The sequence below is a fragment of the Ranitomeya imitator genome, chromosome 2, assembly GCF_032444005.1.
Source record: "Ranitomeya imitator isolate aRanImi1 chromosome 2, aRanImi1.pri, whole genome shotgun sequence".
Lineage (NCBI taxonomy): Eukaryota > Metazoa > Chordata > Amphibia > Anura > Dendrobatidae > Ranitomeya > Ranitomeya imitator.
The window spans coordinates 669,205,777-669,231,300 of NC_091283.1; the positions used below are offsets into that span (position 1 = coordinate 669,205,777).

Sequence of the window (25,524 nt, forward strand, 5' to 3'; positions counted from 1 at the left end):
CCGATCCCGATTCCCGATATGTTTAAGATATCGGGAATTGGTATCGGAATTCAGATTAAAGTGTAAAATATAGAATTAAAATAAAAAATATTGCAATACTTACCCTCTGACGCGCCCTGGTACTAACCGGCAGCCTTCCTCCTTCGAATCCGCGCTTCTAGGACCTTGCCGTGACGTCGCGGTGACGTCGCGGCTTGTGATTGGCCGCGCGGCCGCCCATGTGACCGCTCGCGCGGCCAATCACAAGCCGCGACGTCACCGAAGGTCCTGGAAGGGCTGATTCTTAGGAAGGAAGGCTGTCGGAAGGAAGCAGGGCGCTTCCGAGGGTGAGTATATACCTAATAGGAATATACTCACCCTCGGAAGCGCCCTGCTTCCTTCCGACAGCCTTCCTTCCTAAGAATCAGCCCTTCCAGGACCTTCGGTGACGTCGCGGGTGACGTCGCGGCTTGTGATTGGCCGCGCGAGCGGTCACATGGGCGGCCGCGCGGCCAATCACAAGCCGCGACGTCACGGCAAGGTCCTAGAAGCGCGGATTCGAAGGAGGAAGGCTGCCGGTTAGTACCAGGACGCGTCAGAGGGTAAGTATTGCAATATTTTTTATTTTAATTCTATATTTTACACTTAAATATGGATCCCAGGGCCTGAAGGAGAGTTTCCGCTCCTTCAGACCCTGGGAACCATGGAAACCCAATGCACTGCATTGGGTTTCGAGTTTCGGCCGACCCCGACCCCGACTTTTTTATAGGATCGGCCGATTTCACTCGACCCGACTTTTCCAAAAGTCGGGTTTCGTGAAACCCGACCCGATCCTATAAAAGTGAAGGTCGCTCAACCCTACTCACCACACATTTAGATAAGTTCCCTGCGGGGTTTAGTTTCCAAAATGTTGTCACTTGTAGGAGGTTTAAACTGTTTAGTCACATCATGGGTAGTGTTGAGCGATACCGTCCGATATTTGAAAGTATCGGTATCGGATGGTATCGGCCGATACCGATATCCGATACCAATACAAGTCAATGGGACACAAATATCGGAAGGTATCCTGTAATGGATTCCAGGGTCTGAAGGAGAGGAAACTCTCCTTCAGGCCCTGGGATCCATATTCACGTGCAAAATAAAGAATAAAAAAAAAAAATATTGATATACTTACCCTCTGACGCGCCCTGGTCGTCACCGCTGCAACCGCCTTGCTTTTGTTCCGAAGAATGAGCGCGTAAAGGGCCTTCGATGATGTCGCGGCTTGTGCTTGGTCGCTGAGCGGTCATGTCATCGAAGGTCCTTAACGCGCTCATTCTTAGGAATGAGCGCGTTAATGACCTTCGATGACATCGCGGCTTGTGATTGGTCGCGTGAGCGGTCACATGACCGCTCAGCGACCAATCACAAGCCGCGACGTCATCGAAGGCCCTTTACGCGCTCATTCTTCGGAACGAAAGCAAGGCGGTTGCAGCGGTGACGACCAGGGCGCGTCAGAGGGTAAGTATATCAATATTTTTATTCTTTATTTTACACATTAATCTTAATCCCGGTACCGATTCCCGATATCACAAAAATATCGGAACTCAGTATCGGAATTCCGATACCGCAAATATCGGCCGATACCCGATACTTGCGGTATCGGAATGCTCAACACTAATCATGGGATCTCCAAACGCGACATGGCATCCGCTAATTATGCCAGCAAATTTCAAAACGTTAAACAACACTCTTTTCCTTCCGAGCCCTGCCGTTTGCAGAAACAGTTTCCCCCCTCATATGTATTTGTGTGTTCAGGAGAAATTGCACAATAAATTGTAGGTCCATTTTATCCTGTTACTGTTGTGAAAGTAAAACAAATTGGGTCTAAAGAAAAATGTTTGTGAAAAAAGTTAAATGTTCATTTTTTCCTTCCACATTCCATTAATTCCTGTGAAGCACCTGAAGGGTTAATAAACTTCTTGAATGTGGTTTTGAGCATCAGGAGATGAAAACTGGCTTTAGGGTTGAGGGGTTAAATGTTATGAAAGGGTGAAGAAAGACTCATTCAACTACCAATGCTTAGTCTTACAATTTCTTAATAACTGAAATAACATTTCTTAAAAATAAAAATTTTGCTATCTGAGAAAATAAAGTGATCTTATTTTATTCAATTTTCTTAATTAACAAAATCCCATAGCTGTGCTGGTGTGCCGTCTTCACTTCAGAGAAAACCATACTTGTCACCTGTCACACATAATCTCAGCTGAACTGTCATCGCTTCTACTCTCTCTGCTCTTTCATTTCCTGCTTGTGATGTTATGGCGGAGAAGACAGAAAAATGTAGTTCACTCTCCGGAACAGAAGATTCTCAGTCAGATGTATGTCCTACAGTTGCACAGCTACAAAATCTCTTGGATAGCAGACGAACATCTTTCTCTCACCGTGTGGATGAAGTGTGGCCAAACCTCTACTTAGGAGATTTGTAAGTAATGACTTGACCTGGCTAATTAAAATAAAATAAAGTACAATAGTAGGCGAGGACAATTTGACATATATAATATCCTCACAATATATCATACAGCACAGAAGCAGAAGTAAGACAACATTTCCCTAAAGGCTCTTTTCCATTTGCGAGAAACACGTCCGTGTCTCGCATGTGAAAACCAAGCTCTGGCGCCGGCACTCCAGAGCGGAGCGTGCGACCGCATAGCAACACATGGAGCTGCACGCTCCGCTCCCAAGTGCCGGCGCCAGAGCTTGATGACACGGACATGTTTCTCGCAAATGGACAAAAGTGTTGCTCTCCTGGACATGTCACAGTGGTTATGATGTCATTATAATGTAAAGGTTTTTAGTATTATCCATCAACTTGTTACAAATATTGGAAATGTTTAACAAGAACAGACATACAAATTCCTTAAAGGGATTATCAGAGACAACTCTTTTCATAATATGTTTCCTGTGTAATCAGCTGATTGCAATGGATCCTCTTACTGGCATCTCAATCAAGTAGCCAATTTTTCAAGGTAAACCACAACAAATAAAGAGCTACACAACAACTATTCTGTCAAGGGTTTACCATGACAGAGAGGAGACAGAAGACTGCAGTGTCTGATTTCTCTTACTCCTGCACTGGTTAGAAGCACTTCACCTTCATATTAAACGGTGTAGATTTCTTTTAGCAGTGCAGGGGTTAATCTGCTCAGTTGAGAGCGCCTGAAGCATTAAGGCTCAGCTGTTCATTGTTAGCTACTCCCATCTCCTATATAAACTGAGTCCTGACTAGCACTCATGTTAGAGCTATATTTGGCTGCAGGGTTGGAGGTTGTTAGTGGTTGTTATTGGAGAAGGTGTTTGGTGGATGTATCTGTGACTGTTGCTAGGTTTTGAGTGTGTGATAATTCCCTTTCTTCTCCTACTTTGGTTTAACCCCATCCTCCACTCCCCAGTTCATTCCTCTGTTATATGTGTGATTGCTGCAGGGTTGGAGGTTGTTAGTGGTTGTTATTGGAGAAGGTGTTTGGTGGATGTATCTGTGACTGTGGCTAGGTTTTGAGTGTGTGATAATTCCCTTTCTTATCCTACTTTGGTTTAACCCCATCCTCCACTCCCCAGTTCATTCCTCTGTTATATGTGTGATTGCTGCAGGGTTGGAGGTTGTTAGTGGTTGTTATTGGAGAAGGTGTTTGGTGGATGTATCTGTGACTGTGGCTAGGTTTTGAGTGTGTGATAATTCCCTTTCTTCTCCTACTTTGGTTTAACCCCATCCTCCACTACCCAGTTCATTCCTCTGTTATATGTGTGAGTATATTTGTATGTTTGGTATTTTTCAGTACCCCGTTCGTATTACCTTGTTAGTCTTGTTGCTGAGTGGGGAAGGGTACAGACTGAGGGCGGATTCAGGAGCTAAGGCAAGGTACATGGCTCCGGCTTCTTCACCATCAGAAGCCATCCGGGGAGCAGCACGAGCCAGGGTGCCCCCTAACGTTAGGGACAGAGAAAGAGCCCCTGGTCCTGGGACACTCGACAACAGAGTCATGACATTTTCATTATGAATGACCATCAAAAATACAATAAACTTTCAAGTCTACCAAAGCTAGGATTATGTCCTGCACCCTAATACAGGTGTATGGATGTGATGAGGTCCCACTGTAAACATGGCTACTGATATGATGGACCTGGTATTTCCGTGCATTACGAGTGTAATCATAAGTGACTTCCCGTAACGATAACAGACAAACTCCTTTATATAAAGAACATGTCTTTGTGAGACCACAAAAACATAAATGAAGATATATCATGTCAGCTAACTGAAAAGTTCCAAGTGGGCAGATTGGAATGCAAATCAATAATTTTTAATCAAAAAGGTTACATTTGCTAAATAAGGAAAAAAGACAAAAAACACTTAAGTGATATAACATATTTTCAAGACAGTGTAGAAAGTGGTGTTAATAAAAATCTGAAACTGTAGGCAATACTTTTATTCAGAATCATCATCTTCAGAGATGCACATGTTGATGCTGCTGTGACCACAAAGCCGATATATTCCACACTGCTGTTAATAGTTATACAGGAAGTGACCCAGACTAGAGCGTAGCGAGACTGCACTAACTGTGCGTACCCAATGTTCAAAGGGGGCTTCCAGTAGGTACTGTAGCTTTTTATTTAGCTTTTGTATTCTTAAAGAATTAGAGGGCTTTTTAATTGTATTTTTAAAATATGTCCTTACTTGCTCCCAACAGTGCCCATTGTTCTAAACACAAGCAAACGTTGCAGCGGCAATCAATATCTATACATGGTACCCCAAAGTATATGCAATGTATAGGACACATGTATATTGCATGGAGAGTGTTCACACATGTTTCTTAAAGGGAACCTGTCAGCAGGATGGTGCTGAGCAGGGCCGCCATCAGGGCATTACTGCCCTGACTGGCGTATGGGGCTCGGTGGGCAGAGGGAGCCTGCATCGGGCCCCGTCTTTTCTGCTCATCGGGCCCAGGCCCTAGCAGCAGGCTTTTATCGGTAACTGAACCTGCGTCCGAGATGCAGGTTCAGTTACTCTATTGCTTTGTGGGCCTGTGCGGGCCCGCACAGCAATGGTTAAAGCCGCCAGCCAATCGGAGGCTGGCAGCTGACATCAGCGCGTATCGCTGGCTCATGATGTCATTGTCATTCGCCGGCGAGTGCGCACTGAAACACCGGAAGGGATCTCCGCGGCAGGAGAGCGGCCAGGTAAGAAGAAAGGTTTTTTTTTTACTGAAAGCGGCAAGCGCAATGTTTCGCCGGCAGGATAGAGACACATGGATGATGTGTCTCCATCCAGCCCAGCACAGAAAGGAGACGGGGCAGAACGGAGACAAGGGGCAGATTGGAGACACGGGGGCAGATTGGAGACACGGGGCAGATTGGAGACACGGGGCAGAATGGAGACAAGGGGGCAGAATGGAGACAAGGGGGCAGATTGGAGACAAGGGGGGCAGAATAGAGACACAGGGCAGAATGGAGACACGGGTCAGAATGGAGACAGGTGGCAGAATGAAGACACGGGGCAGGATTGGAGACACAGGGGCAGACTGGAGACGGGGCAGAATGGAGACCCAGGGGCAGAATTGGAGACACAAGGGAAAGAATGGAGATAGGTGGCAGAATGGAGACACGAGGGCAGAATGGAGACACTGCGGCAGAATGGAGACACGGGGCAGATGGGAGACACGAGGGCAGTTGGGAGACACGGGGCAGGATTGGAGACACGGGGTGCAGGATAGAGACATGGTGCAGGATGGAGACAGATGGGGCAGGAATATGGGGCAGGATGGAGACAGATGTGCAGGATCATGGGACAGATGGGGCAGGATGGAGACAGATGGTGTAGGATCATGGGGTAGGATGGATACGATGGAGACAGATGGGGCAGGATAATGGGACAGATGGGGCAGGATCATGGGACAGATGGGGCAGGATGGGGAGATCATATGGGGCAGGATGGGACATCACATGGGGGCAGGATGGGAGAACATATGGCTGGAGCCAGGAATGAGACACACGGGGGCCAGGATGGGAGATATTATTACCATAGGGGCTAATTAAGGGATATTATTACTCCAGTGATGTATTTATTTTATTTTTGAGGATACGGTTTTAAATGGGGGGTGGTCCTGTTACTGTGCAGAGCAACACTGTCGCGTTTTTTCTTCATGGGTTGTAGTTTAGAATTTGGGAGAAAAATAAGTAATGTGTTCTGCAAGCCTTGCTCTAGATAACTGTTATTTCCTGCAGAAATGAGCTCTGGCTGGATGAAGTGACGGCGGTATGTGCTGGATGAAGAATAAAAGCAAAGATGAAGGACTTCACCTAGAGACGTCACTGGTGAGTCAGTGTGTTACCTGTACACTGATGCTATACACTGTGTACTATATACAATGGTATTGTGTACAATATCACCAGTGATCACTGTTTTACCTTTACATTATACACTACATACAGAGCTCCTGTGTATAATGTCTGCATATTAAGTACAGATCTCCTGTGAATACTGGCACTTGTGGTGATATTAGTGTTGTGTTTTTTTTTTATTACTGTATAGTATTGTAGTATTCAGTCACTATGTGGTGGTAATATGTGGTCTGTACATGGTGTGGTGGTATTTGTCCCTTGTATGTGCTATTATTTTGTCACTATGTGGTGGTAATATGGTGTCTGGTCATGGTGCGGTGGTATTTGTCCCCTGTATGTGGTATTGGTCATTTTAAAAATTGAAAAATAAATAAAAATATAGCTAAATTGTATTGGATATTTTAACAAATGTTTAGTAGGTTAGCGTAGGGTAGGGCCCAACTTTGTCGTGGTGGAGGCTTTAAAAATCTTTTGACTGTGGACAGTTCGAGGGATGGAACCTGGGCAGAGTCTCAAGGGGGCCCAATAATGTTGCCTGTATGGGGCCCTGAAATTCCTAGTGCCAGCCCTGGTGCTGAGTAACCTACAGACACTATCAGGTTGGCGCCATTATGCTGATTATAAAGATACCTGCATGATGAAATCCGTCTTGTGGTTGTTGTTTAATCTGTATTTGTAGTTTTCAGGTAATGAGATTCTCGTTTTCCATGGCAGCCTGAAGGAGGGGTCTTCATGTGGTGCTCTCCTTAGCTATTCATTTGCATGGCTTATGAGAAGTCACTGATCCCTCAGTGACCTGCCCCCTATTTTACATAATGAATATTATATATTTTAAAAATCACCTTCTGCAGGCATGTGGAACATGATTGCATCTATAATGTATATTTAAATATTTTTTTGATGGTGTGCATTAATTCTTTAACCCCTTAAACCCCATGGGTGGTTTGCATGTTAATGACCAGGCCAATTTTTACAATTCTGACCACTGTCCCTTTATGAGGTTATTACTCTGGAACACTTCAACGGATCCTGATGATTCTGACATTGTTTTCTCGTGATATATTGTACTTCAGGACAGTGGTAACATTTCTTTGATATTACCTGCGTTTATTTGTGAAAAAAATGGAAATTTGGCAAAAATTTTGAAAATTTTGCAATTTTTCAAATTTGAATTTTTATGCCCTTAAATCACAGAGATACAGTATGTCACACAAAATACTTAATACGTAACATTTCCCACGTGCCTACTTTACATCAGCACAATTTTGTAATCCAAATTTTTTTCTGTTAGGGAGTTATAAGGGTTAAAATTTGACCAGCAATTTCTCATTTTTGCAACACCATTTTTGTTTTAGTGATAACGTCACATTTGAAGTCACTTTGAGGGGTCTATATGATAGGAAATAGCAAAAGTGACACCATTCTAAAAACTGCACCCCTCAAGGTGCTCAAAACCACATTCAAGAAGTTTATTAACACTTCAGGTGTTTCACTGGAAAAAAAAAATGAACGTTTAACTTTTTATCACAAAAAATTTACTTCAGCTCCAATTTAATTTATTTTTCCAAGGGTAACAGAAGAAACTGGACCCCAAAAGTTGTTGTGCAATTTGTCCTGAGTACGCTGATACCCCAAATGTGAGGGTAAACCACTTGGGCGCATGGCAGAGTTCGTAAGGGAAAGAGTGCTGTTTGACTTTTCAATGCAAAATTGACTGGAATTGAGATTGTAACGAATGGAAACGGAGGCACAGATGTAGAAGTTCACATTCGAATTTATTGTGGTTAGATGTGGAACCACTAGACCACGATCTTGTGGCAGCTGTCCCAGCGGAACAGATGGACCAGCAGAGTTAGCGGATGCTGCAGAGCTCACCGGAAGATACCGGGTGCTTGAGTAGAAGCTGGTAAGCTGGGAGTCTTGGTGATGTCCGGAAGAGTGGCTGGCAGACTGGCGGGACTAGACCGGTCCAGCGTAGACAGTGTGGATGCAGTCCAGAATAACCGGATAACAGGTTGCAGAGGCTCTGTGAAGACAGACAGTGTAAGCGGAGTACTTAGCAGATACTTCAGAAACAGAAACCCATGTTAACAGGAACAGGAAGTTAGCAACAGTGGATACTTGTTGCTCCAGCGCCCTCCCTATGGTGGAGGAGCTAGAAATAGTAACCAGCCACACGCTATTGGTTAGAGGCAACTTTTGGAAAATGCACACTGTCTCTTAAAGAGACCGGGAGCGAGCGCGTGTGCAAACTAAGAACCCTGCCTGGGAACCTGCTGGCCGCATGCCAGGAAGCAGGAGAGGAAAGAGGGGCAGAGTCTGCATTTAGACAGCGTGAAGCCGACACAAAGCAGGAGTCCTGACAGAGACCCCTTGGAGGTACAGGAAACGGACCGGGTGTAACAGAGAGAGGACGCCACGTCGAGTTTGGAGAGACCCTGATGTGCCTAAACAGTAGAAACCCCCCACATGTGACCCCATATTGGAAACTAGACCCCCAAGGAACTTATCTAGATGTGCTGTGAGAACTTTGAACCCCCAAGTGTTTCACTACAGTTTATAACGCAGAGCCATGAAAATAAAAAATCCTTTTTTTTCCACAAAAATTATTTTTTAGCCCCCAGTTTTGTATTTTCCCAAGGGTAACAGGAGAAATTGGACCCCAAAAGTTGTTGTGCAATTTGTCCGGAGTACGCTGATACCCCATATGTGGGGGAATCCACCATTTGGGTGCATGGCAGAGCTCGGAAGGGAAGGAGCGCCGTGCGTCACACAGATTTTTTCCCTCAAATGACTTTTGCCCCCAATTTTTAATTTTCCCAAGGGTAACAGGGGAAATTGGACCCCAAAAGTTGTTGTCCAAATTGTCCTGAGTACACTGATGCCCCATATGTGTGAGAAAACTACTGTTTGGGCACACGTCGGGGCTCGGAAGGGAAGCATTTTGGAATGCAGACTTTGATGGAATGGACACTAGACCCCCCAGGAACTTATATAGATGTGTTGTGAGAACTTTGAACCCCCAAGTGTTTCACTACAGTTTATAACGCAGAGCTGTGAAAATAAAAAATACTTTTTCCTACAAAAAGGATTTTTTTAGCCCCCAAATTTTTATTTTTCCAAGGGTAACAAGAGAAATTGGACCCCAAAAGTTGTTGTCCAATTTTTACTGAGTACGCTGATACCCCATATGTTGGGGTAAACCCCTGTTTGGGCGCACAGGAGAGCTCGGAAGGGAAGGAGCACTGTTTTACATTTTCAACGCAGAATTGGCTGGAATTGAGATCGGACGCCATGTCGTGTTTGGAGAGCCCCTGATATGCCTAAACTGTGGAAACCCCCCAATTCTAACTGAAACCCTAACCCAAACACACCCCTAACCCTAATCCCAACCCTAACCCTAACCACACCCCTAACCCACCCCTAACCCTAATCCCAACCACACCCCTAATCCCAACACTCCCCTAACCCCAACACACCCTTAACCCTAATCCCCACCCTAACCATACCCCTAACTCCAACACACCCCTAAACCTAATCCCAACCATAACCCTAACCAGACCCTTAACCCTGACACACCCCTAATCCCAACCGTAAATGGAATCCAAACCCTAACCCTAATTTTAGCCCCAACCCTAACCTTAATTTTAGCCCCAACCTTAACTGTAGCCCTAACCCTAACTTTAGCCCCAACCTTAACCCTAACCCTAATGGGAAAATGGAAATAAATACATTTTTTTTATTTTAGTATTTTTCCCTTACTACGGGGGTAATGAAGGGGGGTTTGATTTACTATTTATAGCATTTTTTAGCTGATTTTTATGATTGGCAGCTGTCACACACTAAAAGACGCTTTTTATTGAAAAAAAAATGTGTGTCTCTACATTTTGAGATCTATAATTTTTCCTTATTTTGGTCCACATAGTCATGTGAGGTCTTGTTTTTTGTGGAACGAGTTGACGTTTTTTATCGGTACCATTTTTGGGCATGTGAATTTTTTTTTGATCGCTTTTTATTCCGATTTTTGTGAGGCATAATGACCAAAAACCAGCTATTCATTAATTTCTTTTATACCGTTCCACGTTTAGTAAAATTGATAAAGCAGTTTTATTCTTTGGGTCAGTACAATTACAGCGATACCTCATTTATATAATTTTTCAATGATTTGGCGCTTTTATACGATAAAAACAATTTTATTTGAGGACTATAACTTTTTTATTGATGCTGTATTGTGGCTCGTTTTTGGCGGGACAAGATGACGTTTTCAGCGGTACCATGTTTATTTATATCCGTCTTTTTGATCGCGTGTTATTCCACTTTTTGTTCGGCAGTATGATAATAAAGCATTGTTTTTTGCCTCTTTTTTTTACAGTATTCACTGAAGGGGTTAACTAGTGGGACACATTTATAGGTCCGGTTGCTAGGGACGCGGTGATACTAAATAAGTGTACTTTTATTGTTTTTTTTATTTAAATAAAGAAATATATTTACTGGAGCAATATTTTATTTTTATTTATTCTTTTTTTTTTTACTTTGTCCCAGGGTGGGACATCATGTTATAGTGTCAGAACGCTGATCTGACACTTTGCACAGCACTATGTCAGATCAGCGATCTGATAGGCAGTTCTCCAGGCTTGCCAGCGCCTAAAGCAGGTGCTTGCAAGCCACCTCCCTGCAGGGAGGAGACGCTCGGAACAACACGATCACATTGCGTTGTTCCGAGGGTCTCGGGGAAGCACGCAGGGAGTCCCCTCCCTGTGTGATGCTTTCCTATGCCGCTGGAACGCTGCGATCATGTTTGATCGCAGTGTTCTGGGGGTTAATGTGCCGGGAGTGGTCCGTGTAATAATCAGTTGACACTCTGCAGCGATCGGCCGTGCTCCCCCCATGAGCGCGGCTGGTCGCCTATGACGTACTATCTCGTCCCTGGGAATTAAGTCCCAGGTTACCTCGAGGGGATAGTACGTCACATGGTAGAACAGGGTTAAAAAAAATCACTTAGAAAATGGCGCCGGCCGCTCCTGTGCAGTAGCAGCTATCTGCAATCCAATAGCTGCTACAACGCAGGAGTCCACAAATCGCTAACTAATCCTCCGGGCCATCCCATCGTGGCATCCACTGATTCCATACTTTCACCCCTCTCTGTTTTCTTAGAAAAGATCCTAACACCACTAGTTAGGACTACCAGATCCTTTTTACTGGACACTGGACACTTCCTCAATGTGATTAGACACCTTAATACTATATCACCAGATAGTCTTCTGGTCACTATGGATGTCAATAGCCTCTATACCTCTATCTCCTATGAGAAGGGCATCTCAGCATCCAAATCTAGCCTGGACCTATTAAGACTAGTTTTATATGAAAACTTCTTTCTATTTGAGAACACTTATTACATCCAGCAGCAAGGGACCGCGATGGGCTCAAATGTCGCACCTGTGTACACTAATGCGTTCATGAATTCATTCGAAGAGAGTTTTGTCTATACGGATGATAGGTTCAAACAACACATAAGTTGTTACCTCCGCTATATAGATGATATTTTTTTCATCTGGGTGGGACCAACAGACCTACTATTAGCATTTCACCAGTCTCTCAACTCGATCTACCCTGAACTCCAATTCACCATGCATTATGATTTAAATCGGATCTCCTTTTTAGATACTCTTGGAAACAAGGATGACCAGGGCCACCTCTCTACTGACGTATATTCTAAACCGACAGACTGTAATCTCTTACATTATTCAAGTAGCCATCCTAAAGCCACATGGAACAGTCTTCCCCGCTCTCAGTTTACCAGAGTAGCCAAGATTGTCTTGGATCCCGACATACTCCCTGTACGCCTGGAGGACATGTCAAAAAATTTAGGGAGAGGAATTACCCCCAACATCTGCTTGACCATGAAAAATTACGGGTGCTTTAACCTCAACCACCACCCCTGAAACAAACTAACAGACAGGGTACCCTTTGTCCATACCTTTCATCCCTTCATGCCTAAAATAGAGTCTGTCATGAAGAAACACTGACCTTTACTGGCAAAAGCTTATCTTAATATTGGTAGCTTTTCACTACCAGCTCATTTGCAACAGGAGAGCCTCCAATATTAAAGACAAGTTGGTCCGGGCAGACATTGGCAGCCCACGCCCAACCACCAGCCAAAGTGTATTAACAACGCGCCGCCATGGAACATTTCCTTGTCTTAGGTGTGCCTCCTGTTCTAATATTATCAAGTCTGATAGAGTCACTCACCCCAGAACGGGCAAATCATATCTCATCCGTGGCTATTATTCGTGTGACTCCAACTTCGTAATTTATGTCATAAAATGTCCCTGCGGCCTCCTTTATGTAGGGGAAACGACACAAGGACCGTATAGCGAGCCACAAATCTACCATTCGCTGTGGGAAAACATGGCTACCCATCCCTTACCTGAGCATTTCATTAAATTCAGACACACGATAGGACAATTGAAATATCAAGTAATCGAACAGGTACCCAGACCAAGGAGGGGCGGCAATCACATTAAACAACTTAAATTGAGAGAAACATTGTGGATACATAAATTGGAGACCCTAACCCCCAAGGAACTTAATAGAGAAATAGACAGGTTGCTGTAATGCTTCACTAATCTTGTATTTTACCTTCCATACACGTTGAACCTGTAGGTCTATTAGGTGAGTTCCCTTTAATTTACCCCTTCTACTTTTTGCAACACACATGATAAGGGTCCACTGTTTACATTAGGAACATTTTCTAGTTATTTCTTTACATATATATATCCCTCTCACATACAGCTCTGCCACTGCGAGTTTCTCGGTGGTCCTGGCCTAATGGCCTAACTGATAAAGTCATAAACGTGACCATACTAACTTACACCCTGGTTCTGGCATCTCCATCCCCATACCTATATGCATTCATAAGCACCTTACAACCTAATTGGTTCAGCCACACATGTGACCGCTCCTTAGCACACCCAACTCCTGGCATTCCTATGCCCATACATGTGCGCAATCATCAGCGCTCACTGCGCTTGCGTGGCTATCCCTGTGCAGAAGCGCCACGTCACTTCTGGTCCGGGGGCCATACTTCCGTTCCGGTGCACTGGTGCCCTCGGCGGCACTTAAACCCGCTGTCTCCTCTCATTTCAGCACATCAAAACGAGCAGGGTGCGGGAGCGCCGCCTATTCAGGAGACACCACAGCTATCTCAGCCACCTACTAACGCTGCGCCACCACTGATTCTCTTGACTTCCTTACAACATGCGGTTGTTTACCTACAGGCCTAGCACAGACATTGGACATTTACTATTATCAAGGACACTTATGTCCCCTCTACGCTTCATACCAAGGTGTTTAAGTGCCAATCACTGAGTGACACTTTTATTGATATTGGGGATTTTTTGCCTGACATTTTTTGCCTTGCATCCTCTCATAGTATACCCTCCTAGTATGGCTATATACGCCCAGGACGCTATTAGGCTCTAAGATACGTACTACATGTAGATGCCCCATATCTACATTTACCCTGTATAATACTGCTATTTTATCTTTTATCACAGTGACAGGACATACATTAAGGGGATTGTCCTCCTGCCCTCTTCTTTTGCCACTTATATATATTCATTCGGAAACCAAGGTAATCAGCTTATACTACACCTGTTGCTTCCTACATTTCCTATCCTATCTTAGATCGTTTTCTCTGAGATATCCTAGATTGAGCACTGTTGCTCCTTAGTAGTAGTCTGTGACCATCTTTGGCTGCGTGTTTTTTTATTTTTTGTGTTTTATTATTCCTTCTACTTTGGTGTTTGTGTATATAATTTTGAGTTCATCTTCACTGTACAGTTTTTTCTTTTGAAATTGTTGCTATGTTATAATCTGATATTAATATTGTTTCTTTATCTCCTTAGTAACCCCATGACTCCATGAGTAAGACCCGAGAGGGTCGAAACGTTGGGTTTCTATCTACACATATTGCTCTGTGGCAACCTTTTTTGTTATCGTAATAAATTTGATGAATACTTTTGCATCATACCAATTCTGAGTGTGTGGTAATTTTTGGTACATGACAACGCAGAAGTCGGCGGCGCTATCTTGCTAGCTTATAGCTGGCTTATAGCTAAATTAGTGACTAAATGTACAATTGGTGGGGAAAGGTTGAACTTCATGGACCTAGGTCTTTTTTCAGACTACATAACTATGTAATAAGTTATATGTAATCCAAAATGATGCAACTTAAAAATACAACTCATCTTATGAAAATATCACCGAACAAATAACTCGTTATGGCTACGTTAGTACCATATGAAAAGTGAAGGAAATGGTTTATCATAAAGGCCAAAACTGGTTGCAACACCAAGGAGTTATTATTGATACTTTTTATAAATATGGGTCTAAATATCAACTTTTCATCTCCAAAAGTCATTCAAACTGCCAGTTGCTGGCCAATTATTTCTCAGAAAACTAGTGTGATCTTTGATCATAATTTGTTTATTTTTTAAAATCCACAGGAAGACTGCCAATGACAAGTATGAGTTGTGGAAGTTAGGCATCACACATGTGCTGAACGCAGCCCATGGTCGAAGGTATTCTGAAGGCAACCCAGACTTTTATGGAACCACGATCACATACCATGGTGTTCCAGCAAATGACGTGCCAGAGTTTGATATGAGTAAATATTTCTACTCGGCAGCAGCATTTATTCACAAAGCACTGACTACACCTGGAGGTAAAAGTTTAAAAAGTGCCTATGACAAATTTTCCAACTATTATTTTTGCTATAATGCACCCGATTAAGAGAAATATCCAACATTTTTCTGTATGCAATCTGATCTTACAGCTATGTATTCATTCTTTTCCTTCTGCCTCTCCTTTTCGTTAACCTTTCGGCATTACCTACCAAACATAAGAAACTTTTTTGTTAAAAATAGAACTAGATGGTGAGAAATAACTGGGATGATAACATAAAAACACTGTGGAGAAAACAGCGCAAGTAGAGTCTTATCCAATAAACATTACACGTATCTCATCAAATTGTGCTAACCTGATATATCAGAGGTTTGCAGTAAAAGCTCAGTAAAAAAAATGCAAATTGTGTGGAAGAAAACTAAGGAAAATGTTTGTTTCTGCCATACTTGCCAAAATTAAAAAGTAGACCTGGTTAGTTTGGAAGGGTCATGTCCTGCATAATACACACACAAGTATTAACTGTGGGCTTCGTGAATTAGACATTGGCTGCAGTTTTGCAATAATTTTTGGTTCACTCCAACATTCAATAGAGTTTCAACGAAAACCTTCTGTAAAAAGCTGCTTGGGAGCTATGCATCTCAGGTGTCTATTCTGAAACAGGCTATTTCTTCCCGACCTACTGCCCTAGGCTAATATAGTCAGGCTAGTTTCACATTTGCGGTAGAATCCGCAGCGTTTAATCCGCATCCACAAGTGTAGGAAAAAATGCATAGAAACACGTACAAACGCGGCGTGTTTTAGACGCATGCGGGGAACGCATGCGGTTAAAAAACGCCGCGTTTGTACGTGTTTCTATGCCTTTTTTTTTTCTGCGTTTGCATTTTTGGTGCGCGTGGGGTGAAAAATTTAACAGGAGAAAAATCTAGATAACCAGACAGCGCCAATGGGACTACAGAGGGTGTGTACTATGGGATCTCTATATATAGACCCTTGAACAGCTGAAATCTTCAGATTTTGCTCCTGTATGCTGTGTCAGAATGGATCTTCGCATGGAGAGCGTTTATTTCAACCTGGATTTAAGCATCAAGCTGTTTCTTGCCTGTGCATTTGCTTGGGAGCAAGACAGAAATCGCGAAAGATTGATAAGGAGAAGGCGTAGGCGTTTTTGGAGACACCCCATTATTTAATTACATGAGAGACGTGGAGCCTATCACACGCTGTATGGCGAGCTTAATGCCAACCCGGATAAATTCCAAGAATATACAAGGATGTCTCAAGACTCGTTCCGGGATTTGCTTGCTCGTGTCCAAGGAACCATACGGAGACAGGACACCCAGCTCCGTAGAGTGATTCCACCCGAGGAACGTCTGCTGGTTACATTAAGGTACGTTCCAAATCTAAACCAATGACAGTCCAAATTTTGGGTGTTCAGACATGTATTTTTTAGGTATTTTCCTTTCTGTCTTTAGCATACCCACACCATAAATAGAATAGATTGTAATTTTTTTTTTCCTTACAGATTTCTGGCAACCGGAGAGAGTTTATCATCCCTCCACTTCCAATACTGGCTTGGAATTTCCACCCTGTCTGGAATAGTTGCGGACACCTGTTGGGCTTTGTGGAATGTTCTCCAGGATGAGTTTATACCCCTACCCACCTTGGACATGTGGCTTGAAATTGCGGAAAAATTCTGGAGTGTGTGTGATTTCCCCAGCTGTTTGGGAGCGGTTGATGGAAAGCACATCCACATTATAAAACCAGCCAGAACAGGATCGGAGTACTTCAATTACAAAAAATATTTTTCTGTTGTGCTCATGGCAATAGCCGATGCGGACAGTCGCTTCATCGCCATGGACATTGGAGCTTTTGGCCGTGGCAACGATTCCCAGACTTTTAAGAACTCTGATATGGGCCACCATGTGTATGGCAAAAATTTTAATTTTCCACGGCCACAACCGCTCCCCAACACTCAAGGTCCACCGATGCCATTTGTTATGGTTGGGGATGAGGCCTTTCAGATGTGTGAAAACCTACTGAAGCCATATTCCAGTCAGGACTTGAACCACACTAAAAGGATCTTTAACTACAGACTGACCAGGGCCCGAAGAACAGTAGAGTGTACCTTTGGCATTCTCGTCTCAAAATGGCGCATTCTTGCATCAGCCATTAATCTAAAAATGGAGACAGTCGATGAGGTGGTCAAAGCCTGTGTGGTTCTGCACAATTACATAATGGCTAAGGAGCGACCCAACATTGAACTGGATGAACCAGTTGCACACCCACTGCCCGATCATCATCATCACCCGCTGCGGTCAACTGCTGAAGTTGGTCACATGCGGGACCAATTTGCCACCTTTTTTGATTCTGATATTGGACGTGTGTCATGGCAGGACAATGTTGTGTAAATGTCCTGTTGTAATTTTATCTGTACCAGTAATTTTCTTAAATGTTAATAATATTTCTCATTAATAAACTTTATTTTTTGCTGTTTTTACCGTGTCTCCTATGTATTTCCTCTACAAACCAAGGCTGTCCTCAAACTAGCAGTATTTGGTCTGTAGTTAATATCAGTATTTGTAATCCAAAACCAGGAGTGGGTGATAAAGGCAGAGGTGCTAGTTATGTTAATATTATAATTTACCTCTAATTGTTTCACTCCTTGTTTTGGCTTACAAATACTGATATAAAACACTGACCACATACTGCTATTGTGACGGCAGCCATGTTGTTTTAGTGGTAAGGCTGTTGACGTCATTGCGTCCTGATTCTGTTCTGCTATGCAGTATCCATTGGACACAGATTGAAGAGACAATGACTGTCATACAAAACAGATCTATACTCATCAAGTCAGGTGTCAGAAATAATGAATTCATAATGCACATATAACAGCCTCATGAATTCACTATTTCTGACACATGTACATGTGAGCATAGATATGCCGTGTTTATGACCACCATCGTCCCTTCACTTTGTGTGGAATATTACGTACACAGATGAGAAAATGGAAGTTATACAAGGCAGTTCTCTACTCACCAGGTCAGGTGTCCTAACTAATGAGTTTTTGGACACCTGACCTGTTGAGAATAGTTCTGCATTGTATTTCCGCCATTTTCTCTTCAGTCTGCAACACTAGTCACAGACTATAGGAAGAGATTATGGAGATAATACATGAATTATTTTTTTGGCCCACCTCATATCTCTATACTAAAGACACACAAAGCTGTGTCCAAAAAATTAAGTGTTCGGCGCACGGCGAAAGACACAATAAACCACACATAATTGGGGGCAAAACATAATATCATTATATTTTTTTTACACAAACTTTAAATTTAACTGCGCCTGCTTGGGGTAAAGGGATGCAAACGGCGGTGTGAAGCAGTGAGGCCTGGCTAAAAGTGGACGACGCAGGGGTGGCAGGAGAAGAGGCAATGAAACTTGAGGGGTCTGGTAGTTCGGGGATAGGGCTTGAAACATGAGAGGCTTGAGATGCACTGGGTGGGTGAGACAAACCTGACATTACAGACACACTGGGAGGTAAAGGGGGAGGAATACTAAGAGTCCGCTTTTTTTGTTTTTTTTCCTTTCTGGGATTGCCGGGTTCAGGGAAGCCTCGGAGGACTCATTTGTCGTGGCATAGTCGTGGTGGGTGACCTGTTAGGGTCCGGCTGCACTGTGCCAGAGTCTATAGTGCTCGTAGAGCATGCAGCCATGCCAGAGTCCATAGTGCTCGTAGAGTGTGCAGCCATGCCAGAGTCCATAGTGCTTGTAGAGCGGAAGGCCATGCCAGGGTCCTGCTGCATCATGGTGGTGGCGGTATGGAAGGCCATGCCAGGGTCCTGCTGAATTGTGGTGGTGGCGGTACAGAAGGCCATGCCAGGGTCCTGCTGCATTGGGGTGTCAGTGGAGGAGGTCCAAGCAGGAGCAGCGGTTGTCATGGTGGTGGCGGTGGGCTGTCTAACAGCACTCGGCATGGTGGTGGTGCTGTACTGGTATCCGGCAGTGCTAGGAATAGAGGTGGCCGTGCAGTGGTATGCAGCAGAGGTCAGCATTGAGGTTAATCATGACAATGAAGGCACAGGTGGATATGCCGCCACTGTCTGCTAAAAATACCGACTCTGCTGCATAGCCTGCACATAACCAGCATGGCATGCCTGCATGACACTAAGCTGGAGATCAGGAGTAAGGTGTTCCGACATGCCCTGCTCAATTTGGTTAAAAAAATGATGTGCTGGCCTCTGGAGGTCGGCTTTTACTTGGTCAAAGCTTTTGGTGACCTCCTGGATACGTGTATTCATGTGGCTAAGGGAAATATCCATTCGGTCACCAAAAGCTTTGAGTCCTTCGTGAAAAACCGAGCTCAAGTGCAAAAACTCGGGCATGAGGGACCTGTCCGATGCCCTCTGCTGCTGCTGGGAGGAGCCCAAAAAAAAGGGTCAGTGGCAGAGGACTGGGAAAGGGGAAGACCTGATGGACAAGCTTCCTGTTCTCCAGTTTGTGAGGCAGGCCCACTTGCTGCAGGGCTGCTGGATGGCTGGGACGGGTCCGTGGCTGATTGATAAAGGACCGCTCCAGAACCTGGGCCAACAGTAGTGCTCCATATGCTGTGAAAAAAAGGAAAAAAAAATTAATACCAAAAATTAAACAGACGACAACTCCTGTGGAATAGAAACGGGACTCGCTCCTGGACCAGGGAGATGAAGAGGTCATTTTCTATGAGGTCTTCATTTCATTCTGGAACCTAAAAATTAAATAAAGACATTAATGTTGGATATATTAACATAAGGAAAAGAAAGAAAACAGAGGCTGAGAAATGGCATGAATAAGGAAAGTCAAGATACAAAAGTAGTCCAGAAGAGAATTAAAAAGAAAGAGCAAAGTACAGAAAGGAAGATTAAAGAATACAACAGTGAGGATAGAGCAGTCAGCCTTGTATGCGTACACGCTGCCGCCTTGCCACCCGACCGTGACTCCGCTGCTCCTGCCCAGTCTCTACCGCAGTAGCAGAAGTGCTCTAAAAAATGAAAAACAAAAAATTGTCATATGTGTAGATTTGACAGTGAATACTTACCAATCTGAGGAGGTGAGTATTCACTTCACTGACATGTTCTACTTCGGAAGGCCCAGCACGTTGCTCCTCATCAGAAAAAGAAGACATTCTGATGCATGCAGAAAGAAGGAAATGGCAGAAATTAGGACATGTAGAGACAGAAAATAGAAAATAAAGGCATTGGCTAGGATATACTCACATTGCTCAGAGGCTTGTTTTCTCAAAAGTGCTGTGGTCTGTATGCTCTGCTTGGCTGTCTGCTGTGGTCCGTCTGTTCTGCTTGGCTGTCTGCTGAGTAGTGACCTGCAAATGTCCACTACCTCCCTTTATCACCTTGTATGTGGGGGGTGGCTTATCAGTGTCTAGACATGTTTTTCTCTGGTGCAACGCATGCTATACGAACGCAAGCAAACGCATGTGCTTGTGAACGCATGCGTTCACATAGACAGCAATGCATTTTTTTGGCACATTCCTTATGCAATCGACCGCATACGTTTATAGGCGGCAAATTGACGCCTCTAAAAATTACTACATGTTGCATTTCCGCGCAAAACCGCATTTGACAAAACGACGCATGCATCGTCAAACGCGGCAAAAAGCAAACGATCGCAGACGCATGCGTCCCTAATGTTAAATCTAGGAATACACAGCACATGCGGATATATGCAGAAGAAACGCTGCGGACACAACCGCAAATGTGAAACCGGCCTCACATAGTAACATAGTTATTAAGGTTGAAGCTATTAAGCCTAACCTAACATGCCCTAACATGTTGATCCAGAGGAAAGCAAAAAAAAACCATGTGGAAAAGAGTCAGCTCCACATTGGGGAAAAAAATTCCTTCCCGACTCCACATACGGCAATCAGACTAGTTCACTGGATCAACGCCCTATCAAGGAATCTAGCATATATAACCTGTAACATTATACTTTTCAAGAAAGTCATCCAGTCCCTTCTTAAATTTAAGTAATGAATCACTCATTACAACATTATACGGCATAAAGTTCCATAGTCTCACTGCTCTTACAGTAAAGAATCCGAGTCTGTTATTATGCTTAAACCTTCTTGCCTCCAGACGTAGAGGATGACCCCTTGTCCATGTCTCAGGTCTATGATTAAAAAGATCATCAGAAAGGTCTTTGTACTGTCCCCTCATATATTTATACATTAAAATAAGATCACCCCTTAGCCTTCGTTTTTCCAAACTAAATAGCCCCAAGTGTAATAACCTATCTTGGTATTGCAGACCCCCCAGTACTCTAATAACCTTGCTCGCTCTTCTCTGCACCCGCTCTAGTTCAGCTATGTCTTTCTTGTACACCGGAGACTAGAACTGTGCACAGTATTCTAAGTGTGGTCGAACTAGTGACTTGTATAGAGGTAAAATTATGTTCTCCTCATGAGCATTTATGCCTCTTTTAATGCATCCCATTATTTTATTTGCCTTTGTAGAAGATGCCTGACACTGGCCACTAAATGTGAGTTTGCCATCCACCCATACACCCAGGTCTTTTTCATTGACAGTTTTGCCCAGAGTTTTAGAATTAAGCACATAATTATTGATAAAGGAGAGGAGTTTTCTTCCTACAAAATATCAAACCTTATGGTTACCAAAAGAGGAACTATCCCTACACCTCTATTGAGGTCCGATATTAACTATTATCACAAAACTTGACTTAATAATTAATATCCACTAAATATGCCTCAGCGTTATCTTTTCCTTATACTATATACTAACTGAGACAAAACAGTGTAACAATAATGGATATTTATCACACACACAAGTCTGCAGTCTATAACATACATATATATTTATACCCAAGCAGGAGACTATAAATATATATACAGTACAGACCAAAAGTTTGGACACATCTTCTCATTTAAAGATTTTTCTGTATTTTCATGACTATGAAAATTGTACATTCACATTGAAGGCATCAAAACTATGAATTAACACATGTGGAATTATATACTTAGCAAAAAAGTGTGAAACAACTGAAATTATGTCTTATATTCTAGGTTCTTCAAAGTTGCCACCTTTTGCTTTGATGACTTCTTTGCATACTCTTGGCATTCTCTTGATGAGTTCAAAAGGTAGTCACCGGAAATGGTTTTCCAACAACCTTGAAGGAGTTCCCAGAGATGCTTAGCACTTGTTGGCCCATTTGCCTTCACTCTGCGGTCCAGCTCACCCCAAACCATCTCGATTGGGTTCTGGTGTGGTGACTGTGGAGGCCAGGTCATCTGGCATAGCACCCTATCACTCTCCTTCTTGGTCAAATAGCCCTTACACAGCCAGTGTGTTTGGGGTCATTGTCCTGTTGAAAAATAAATGATGGTCCAACTAAACCGGATGGAATAGCATGCCGCTGCAAGATGCTGAGGTAGCCATGTTGGTTCAGTATGCCTTCAATTTTGAATAAATCCCCAACAGTGTCACCAGCAAAGCACCCCCACACCATCACACCTCCTCCTCCATGCTTCACGGTTGGGACCAGGCATGTAGAGTCCATCCGTTCACCTTTTCTGCGTCGCACAAAGACACGGTGGTTGGAACCAAAGATCTCAAATTTGGACTTCTCACACCAAAGCACAAATTTCCACTGGTCTAATTCCATTCCTTGTGTTCTTTAGCCCAAACAAGTCTCTTCTGCTTGTTGCCTGTCCTTAGCAGTGGTTTCCTAGCAGCTATTTTACCATGAAGGCCTGCTGCACAAAGTCTCCTCTTAACAGTTGTTGTAGAGATGTGTCTGCTGCTAGAACTCTGTGTGGCATTGACCTGGTCTCTAATCTGAGCTGCTGTTAACCTGTGATTTCTGAGGCTGGTGACTCGGATAAACTTATCCTCAGAAGCAGATGTGACTCTTGGTCTTCCTTTCCTGGGGCGATCCTCATGTGAGCCAGTTTCTTTGTAGCGCTTGATGGATTTTGTCACTGCACTTGGGGACACTTTCAAAGTTTCCCAATTTTTCGGACTGACTGACCTTCATTTCTTAAAATAATGATGGCCACTCATTTTTCTTTACGTAGAGGCTTTATTCTTGCCATAATACAAATTCTAACAGTCTATTCAGTGGGACTATCAGCTGTGTATCCACCAGACTTCTGCAGAATACAACTGATGCTCCCAACCCCATTCATATGGCAAGAAATCCCATTTATTAAACCTGACAGGGCAAACCTGTGAAGTAAAAACCATTTCCGGTGACTACCTCTTGAAGCTCATCAAGAGAATGCCAAGAGTGTGCAAAGCAGTTATTAAAGCAAAAGGTGGCTACTGTTTTGGTTCCAAAATTGTGCTGATGTAAAGTAGACATGTGGGAAATGTTACTTATTAAGTATTTTGTGTAACATATATTTGTGATTTAAGGGCTTGAAAATTCAAATTTGGAAAATTTCTAAATTTTCGCCATATTTCCATTTTTTTAAATAAGTAATATCAAACAAATTTTACCACTGTCATGAAGAACAATATATCACAAGAAAACAGTGTCAGAATTACCGGGATCCGTTGAAGCGTTCCAGAGTTATGACCTCAGAAAGGGAAAGTGGTCAGAATTGTAAAAATTGGCTCGGTCATTAACGTGCAAACCACCCTTGGGGTAAAGGGGTTAATAACGCATAAAATATAATTATTCCAATATTTAAACTGCACGTTGTCAGATGTAACATCTGTTGGAGCTACCTAAGTGGCAAGTGAGATTTCTTAGCAGGAGCATGCACTGTTGATGAATGCTCCATACTCTTGAAAAAGTGACCCCATTTGTCTTTATGGTCTGCGTGTGTAAGAGAGTGAAACTTTTTACACTTATAGAATAGATAAATATATTGATAAATATTCTACAGTCTTTCTCTCCAGTGAACAAGTTACCGATTGTCATAAAACATTATAGCTGCAGGGAAACAGGAGAGAATATGATTCTTCACGCTGCTTAATATCTTCAGCTTGCATATGGTGCATAAAATACAGTGATGATTTTTTGATGATGCTTTGTGCTCTTTCTCAGCCAGGCTTCTGGTACATTGTGTTGTTGGTATCAGTAGATCTGCCACTCTGGTCCTGGCTTACCTAATGATCCATCATCAAATCTCCCTCATTCAAGCTATTCGCACGGTACAGGAAAAACGCTGGATTTCCCCCAACACGGGTTTTCTCCGGCAGCTGATGCACCTGGGTGAAGAACTCCGGCAACCACAAGAAAACCAGAGAAAATCAGAGGCGAATCAGCATGGAGAGGAGATGTAGAATCGAGTGCAAAAAAAAGCATATCTTACATGCAAATTTCTATTTTTAGTACGTTTAGCACTGATATTTACAATTTTGCTATTTAATTTTTGCCCATGACTGTTGGGTGCAGCTTTTTACATTTGCTTGTAATGAGTTTGTTTCACATATTTTTCCTAATTGTATAGAAAACCTTGTGCCGACTTTCCTATTATTGAGTCATTTTTCATTGAAGCACTTCCATCAAAGTTTGTATCTTCTTAGTATATTGCAGTCACCATGTTATATAGCACTGTGTACTTACAATTGCTAATTTTACCCTTCTACCCAATTGATTCTTCTGCTTTTCATCAGGTCTTTGACATCACATGATTAAAAACTAACAAGCTGAATCCTTCTAAAGGCCCCTTCACATTAAGCGACGCTGCAGCGATACCGACAACGATCCGGGTCGCTGTTTGGTCGCTGGAGAGCTGTCACACAGACCGCTCTCCAGCGACCAACGATGCCGGTAACCAGGGTAAACATCGGGTAACTAAGCGCAGGGCCGCGCTTAGTAACCCGATGTTTACCCTGGTTACCATCCTAAAAGTAAAAAAAAACAAACAGTACATACTTACCTACAGCCGTCTGTCCTCCAGCGCTGTGCTCTGCACTCCTCCTGTACTGTCTGTGAGCGTCGGTCAGCCGGAAAGCAGAGCGGTGACGTCACCGCTCTGCTTTACGGCAACTGTGCTCACACAGACAGTACAGGAGGAGTGCAGAGCACAGCGCTGGAGGACAGACGGCTGTAGGTAAGTATGTACTGTTTGTTTTTTTTTACTTTTAGGATGGTAACCAGGGTAAACATCGGGTTACTAAGCGCGGCCCTGCGCTTAGTTACCCGATGTTTACCCTGGTTACCAGTGAAGACATCGCTGGATCGGTGTCACACACGCCGATCCAGCGATGTCAGCAGGAGTCCAGCGACCAAATAAAGTTCTGGACTTTATTCAGCGACCAACGATCTCCCAGCAGGGGCCTGATCGTTGGTCGCTGTCACACATAACGATTTTATTAACGATATCGTTGCTACGTCACAAAAAGCAACGATATCATTAACAATATCGTTATGTGTGAAGGTACCTTAAGTTCTATGTAGAAAGAGGAAGAAAAATGTTTCTTGCATGACTCATGAGTCACTGCAGGAGCAGCTGGTCTGGGAGTTGAAGAG

At 43.4% G+C, this 25,524-nt stretch overlaps 1 protein-coding gene across 1 annotated transcript; it reads left to right on the forward strand.

Annotated features, from left to right (window-relative positions):
• Nucleotides 1-2,230: 2,230 nt before the first annotated feature.
• DUSP13A (dual specificity phosphatase 13A) lies at nt 2,231-24,882 on the forward strand. Its single transcript, XM_069753024.1, has 3 exons — nt 2,231-2,443; nt 14,862-15,079; nt 24,094-24,882. Exons 1-3 carry the CDS (start codon nt 2,280-2,282, stop codon nt 24,330-24,332), a joined length of 621 nt encoding a protein of 206 aa, XP_069609125.1. The 5' UTR covers nt 2,231-2,279; the 3' UTR covers nt 24,333-24,882.
• The last annotated feature ends 642 nt before the right edge of the window (nt 24,883-25,524 follow it).